This window comes from Myotis brandtii, unplaced genomic scaffold, assembly GCF_000412655.1.
Source record: "Myotis brandtii unplaced genomic scaffold, ASM41265v1 scaffold371, whole genome shotgun sequence".
In the NCBI taxonomy this organism is placed as follows: Eukaryota; Metazoa; Chordata; class Mammalia; order Chiroptera; family Vespertilionidae; genus Myotis; species Myotis brandtii.
Genome location: NW_005364265.1, coordinates 1,186,556 through 1,191,963, shown reverse-complemented (window position 1 = coordinate 1,191,963; position 5,408 = coordinate 1,186,556). Strand labels below are relative to the sequence as shown.

The window sequence follows — 5,408 nt, the reverse complement described above, 5'->3', positions numbered from 1 at the left end:
ATTACATCCTTCACCAGCACACAAACCTTTTATAAATTTTCTTTTCCAAACTTATATATGCTCACAACTCTGAATCACAGGTTAGAGAACTGGGCTAAAATGTCCCTACCCTCTAAAAGGGCAGCCCCAAGGGGAAAAAACACATTCCCTTTTTTTTACCTAAACAGCTTGAATAAATTTCTATTATGAATAAAAAGAGAAGAAATAATCACCTTACACATAAGTAAACTTGATGGAACTTAGATGGAATAAATACAGCAAGTACTCAAGAATCATTTTGTTCAACACCATTTTGATGTTATGTTGATGAGGAAAAAAAAAAAAATCAGTTCCCAGCTTGGGCCATGTCTGTGTGGAATTTTTATGTTCTCCCAATGTCTGCCTGGGTTTTCTCCAGATACTCAATATCCTCCCACTTCCCAGTTTTGCACGTGAGGTTAATTGGATTGTCTATATAGTCCCAGTCTGATTGAGTGTGGGTGTGTAGTGTTTCCTGTGATGGGAGGGCATTCTGTCCAGGATGGGTGCCTGCCTTGTGCTCTGAGCTGCTGGGAACAGCTCCAGCCTTCCTTGACATTGAACTGGTATAAATGGTTTGGAAACTAATTCTCTTACTTATTTTTATTAATCTTTCCTAAATGTATGTATAACTCATTTATTTCAACGTTTATTATCAGGAGTGTTTTGGGTCTTTATTTAGAAGTTTGGTGAGGTTTTCATGACCGGAAATATGCTGTAGAAAAGTAACTGTTATTTACATCAATTAGCCTGTGGCAAAACTGGTTTCATCATATGTTGTTTCACTGAAAGTAGCAGTTTCCAAGAAGCTACTGATGACATTATGTGAAGACATATTGTACTAGTTATCAGAAGAGCGTATTTCTTAATGGAACTTAAAACATCAAAACTTCAATTGGAGAACATGGCCAGCATGTCTCAGTGGTTGAGCCTCGACCTATAAACCAGAAGGTTGTGGTTCAATTCCTGGTCAAGGCACATGCCTGGGTTGTGGGCTTGATTCCCAGTGCGGGTGGGCAGTAGGCAGCCGATCAATGATTCTCTCTCATCATTGATGTTTCTCTCTCCCCCTTCTTTTCTGAAATCAATAAAAAAACATATTTTTTAACAACTTAATTGGGTTATATTACTTATTTAAAAAGTTAATACAGAAGAGATAATAGGATTTTAAAAATTAAGTTAGATCAGTGGTCTTTAACGCTGACCACAACTTAGAATAACTTGGGGAACTTTTAGAAAAACTTAATAGCTCCAACCCTAAAAAATTCAGATTTAACTGTGGTGGGTAGATTCATATTAACACATTGCGTACCGCATAGAAATCTCTAAGACATGCGCCAGGGACTGCACATTTTTGGGCAAACTGCACGTTATTTAAATCATCATAATGCACTTTAGGTGTTGTTTTTCAATAATTATAACATTTTTATTTACAAAAACAATTAAACAATTAAAGTTCCTAGTACTTTTTTAACGTATGGTACTGCGTAAAACATTTTCCTCTATGAAGACGGACCAAACAAAATTTACATAAGTATCTAGATTCGCTCCTTTTTCCATGGGCGTGAAAAACGAGAACACTCGTGAGCGGTCCTTTACAGATGGCGCGCGAAACACGAGAAAACTCCTGAGCGGTACGAAATGTGTTAAGAGCCCTGTAGATGACTGTAATATAAAGTGAGGGTTGCAAAACATTGATTTGGAAAAATTACTAATTTCAGGTTGAATCTGATTTAAATAAATTTAAAATTCAAATATATGAGCACTTCGTACATGGTAGGCACTGTTCTAAGAGTTAGTAAAGAGGAAATTCTTTTTTCTACAAAAATTATTGGATAACAATATATCTTTTATCTTTTGAATGTTATATAACTTTACTAAAATATTGCTCAAAGCTTTTATTATGGTCTGCTGTCATGAAACATTTCCTTCTATTTTTCTAAACTATACTCACTTGCTACTGTACCCAAAGAGATCAAACCCAGAAGCTTTTTTTTTTCAAGATATGTGGAAAGAAGATAAGAATAACACAGATTTCCTTTTTTCAAGTCATAGCATATGAGGTATTCTCACTATATATCTGGAGTCACAAAGCCATAATTTAAGAACTGAAATTAGGTATTTAATGAATAACAGAATCTCCTGCATCAAGAATGAACTACCATTAGTGTCAGTGCTTGCTTTACATTGCCTAAAAAGTAATCCAGGAGAGAGCCTCAGGGAAGCTAGTACATGTGTGTCCTTAATACAAACCATATTTCTTGTGACCTATTTATAAAACATTTCTTTTAAAAAGTTACAGGGATATGGTTTTTGAAACAATATGCAATTAGAAATGTTATCTCAAAAAAAGGAAGACAAAAACAATATATAGTTTTTCAAATACTTCATAATTAGAATTTGCTACTATCCCAGGATGTTAGCATTAACATTTTAAGTCAACACCAACTTTATTAAGTATTACGCAATTCATTTGAAATGCATTTAAGTCAAGAAAAATATTAGATTGAAATTAATAAATTTGCTTTGTATTTACTCTTTTAACAGTTTTCAGGTTCAAATATGCTAAAACCAAATGATCAATTTATTAATTCAATTATTGGCTAATTATCTTTCAGAGCTGGACAGCAGGCCAAAATGATGAAATTTTGGTTAAAGTGTAATACACGCACACATAGGAAAATGCAATAGCAATTTGTTTTCCATACTTAATAGAATTAAAACAGCTTTAAAAATTTTATGAAAGCTCAGTAGTCAAAATAAATATTTAATAAAAATATACACCGTAACACGATATTAAGAACTTAGTGTTTAAAAATAAACATCACATTGTTTGCCTTCAGTTAAACAGAACTCAACTTAGTTGCTTAAGAAATCTAAGAATAATTGAGTTTTTAGAAACAAAATTAAAATTTAAATAACACTAGAGAGATAATACATCTTAAGATGAAAGAGAAACTTACCATGTTTTAAATCAAAAGTTTAAATAAAGTTATAGTTTTTGAGACTTCTTAGTATGACTATGACCCTAAGAAATATGAATAGTTTGGGGAATATAAGTCAAAGATAATCATGATTATGTGGTTCATGCTGTGAAATTCTCAGTATGTTAAGAAAATAAAAATACAGTATATATGAGCACCATTAGAAATGTAGTGTATGTACATACATATATTTAAAACTTTACCTGATTGAAATTTGCATTTTAGAGTGAAGGACAGCACACAATTATAAAAATACATTCTTAATCTCACATGTCATGACCTATTTTAAAATGTTTCATCTAGCATTCCTTCTAAAAATCAACAAAAGAATACACATAAAGCCAGTCTTCTTTTATAGGTAAAGTCCCTTGGTTAAACAGAAAGTCACTAAAGAAAAAATAAGTGTTCAATAAGTGTTTTCAATTCATAGACAAATTTCAACAGGTGAAGGAAAAATAAATTCAGTAATAAATGGGAATTCACAGAATGAAATAGCAAATGTTGGATTTGCCCCCAAAGGGTCTCAGACTATTTTTAATTGATAGTAGTCACGATTATTCTGCTGGAAGAATCTTCCTTCTATAATAAAAGGTACAAATTAGCCACCTGTAATTTAATATTTCAGCTATATTCACCAAAACTCAGAAAACTATGTGATATCTTAGAATACATAATCTGGTGTAAGGTAGGTGTTTAATAAAAATCTTATTTTGATTCTACATAGAGGCAGCTCATGATACTGTTATGAATCCTTGCTATTTTTCAAAGTTGCCATAAGCGATCAATTGATATAGTCTGAAGTTCTTTGAAACCATTGTCACATAATAAAGAGTAATGCTATTCACCATTTAAAATACGTTCAATCTCTTCTAGTCTTTTTAAAGCAGCAACTCTTTTCTTCTCAATTTCTTTTATTTCTTTTGTTGTTTTGTGAGGGGTCTCACTGTCTGTATCTTTTCCTAACTGCTTGTTGGTTTTAGATGAACTTTTATTATCACTTGTTTTGATTACCTGTGTGGGTCGGGGTTCACTTCTTATTTCTCTTGCATTTTCAGTTGGAATTTTGTTTCCTGAAGTCTTACTAACTGGAAATATTGGTTGTTCTATTAAACTAGATGCGGAAATTTTATCCCTGACTATATTCAAATGGCGCTGGATATATTCTTCATGTGGTGCTAATGCCAATGTTTCAAGCAGGCATCTTTCAGCTTTTAATAAGTCTTTCTCTTCAAAATAAACAACACAAAGATTGTGCTTTCCTTGCACATTCCTTGGATCCATCTCCAAAATCTTTTCGAAACATTTTTTTGCTCCAAGTATATCTTTCTTTTGATTCATCAGAATGTCTCCCTTTAAAATGAGACCCTTGATATGATCAGGATAGTATTTGAGTAACTCTTCTAAAACTGGCAAAGCCAGTAATTCCTTTGCAGTCTGAGAATACAGCAGAGCCAGATTAAACAAAGCACTTCTGAAGTCAGGTTGTAATTTTATGGCTTTCTTCATCCACATCTCTGCTTCAGAGTCCTTTTTGTCATCCATGGCAAGCATTCCCAGATTGAAATAACCATTAGCATCTTGTGGCTCTTCATTTATATAACTTAAAAGTCGTTTTCTAGCTTCAGGTCTGAGCTTAACCTCACCTATGAGTAATTTAAAAAAAACAACAACACAAAAACATTATATTGTTAGCAAATAAATTTAATCTTGAGGAAAAAAGCCAGTTTCATATTTTATCTAGTTAGATTACAAAAAGAGAGCATCAAAACAAGCAATTGCTGTACCTAAATCAAAAGCAGAAAGGGAAATCTTAGTCTTCATAGGAAAGAGAGAGTGTGTTTGACACTGAAATGCTCGCAAAATATCTCCTTACAGTTTAGAAGCTAACTGGAGTATCAGAGAAAGAATAGAGAATTAAAAGAAAGAGGCATGAGATTTGCCAACAGACATGCAATCAATCTTGATTCTGTTAACATTGTGACTTTATACATTGAACAAGTTATAGGACTTCTCTGGGTTCACTTATGAATTTTCTTGGAACTACATGAGATGCATGTAAAAATACTTAGTAAACATTAACTATTATTAGGTAATAAAATGTTTCTGACTTATTAAGACTTTTGTATGTTATTTCAAATTTTTTAGGACGTTTCAAAGGTAAAACTATACCATTAAGTATAGTTTATAAATATATATTTGGATTTAATAAACAAACATTTATTGAGGTAACTTTATGTAAGTAAATACAAATGAATTCAAGGTCTACAACTTTAAAACTTAAGGTACAAACTTGTGTTGGATAATGAGCCCTTTCATGATTACTAAAGTTAGCTAACTTCCCCTTAACCGGTTTGGCTCAGTGGATAGAGCGTCAGCCTGCGGACTGAAGGGTCCCAGGTTCGATTC

General features: G+C 32.6%; 1 protein-coding gene across 3 annotated transcripts in view; it reads right to left on the bottom strand.

Annotated features, from left to right (window-relative positions):
* Positions 1-3,332: 3,332 nt before the first annotated feature.
* The window catches only part of TMTC3 (transmembrane and tetratricopeptide repeat containing 3), a 63,962-nt gene continuing 61,886 nt past the window's right edge, over positions 3,333-5,408 (bottom strand). For 2 of the 3 annotated variants that reach the window (XM_014544595.1, XM_014544594.1), the window contains exons 14-15: positions 3,848-4,645; positions 3,333-3,581 (exon numbers count right to left, since the gene is read on the bottom strand). In XM_014544595.1, coding sequence (XP_014400081.1) covers positions 3,526-3,581; positions 3,848-4,645 — 854 coding nt within the window. In that variant the 3' untranslated portion in view covers positions 3,333-3,525. Of the gene's footprint in view, positions 4,646-5,408 lie in introns of all 3 variants that reach the window. The other variant, XM_005872234.2, reaches the window with a different exon arrangement.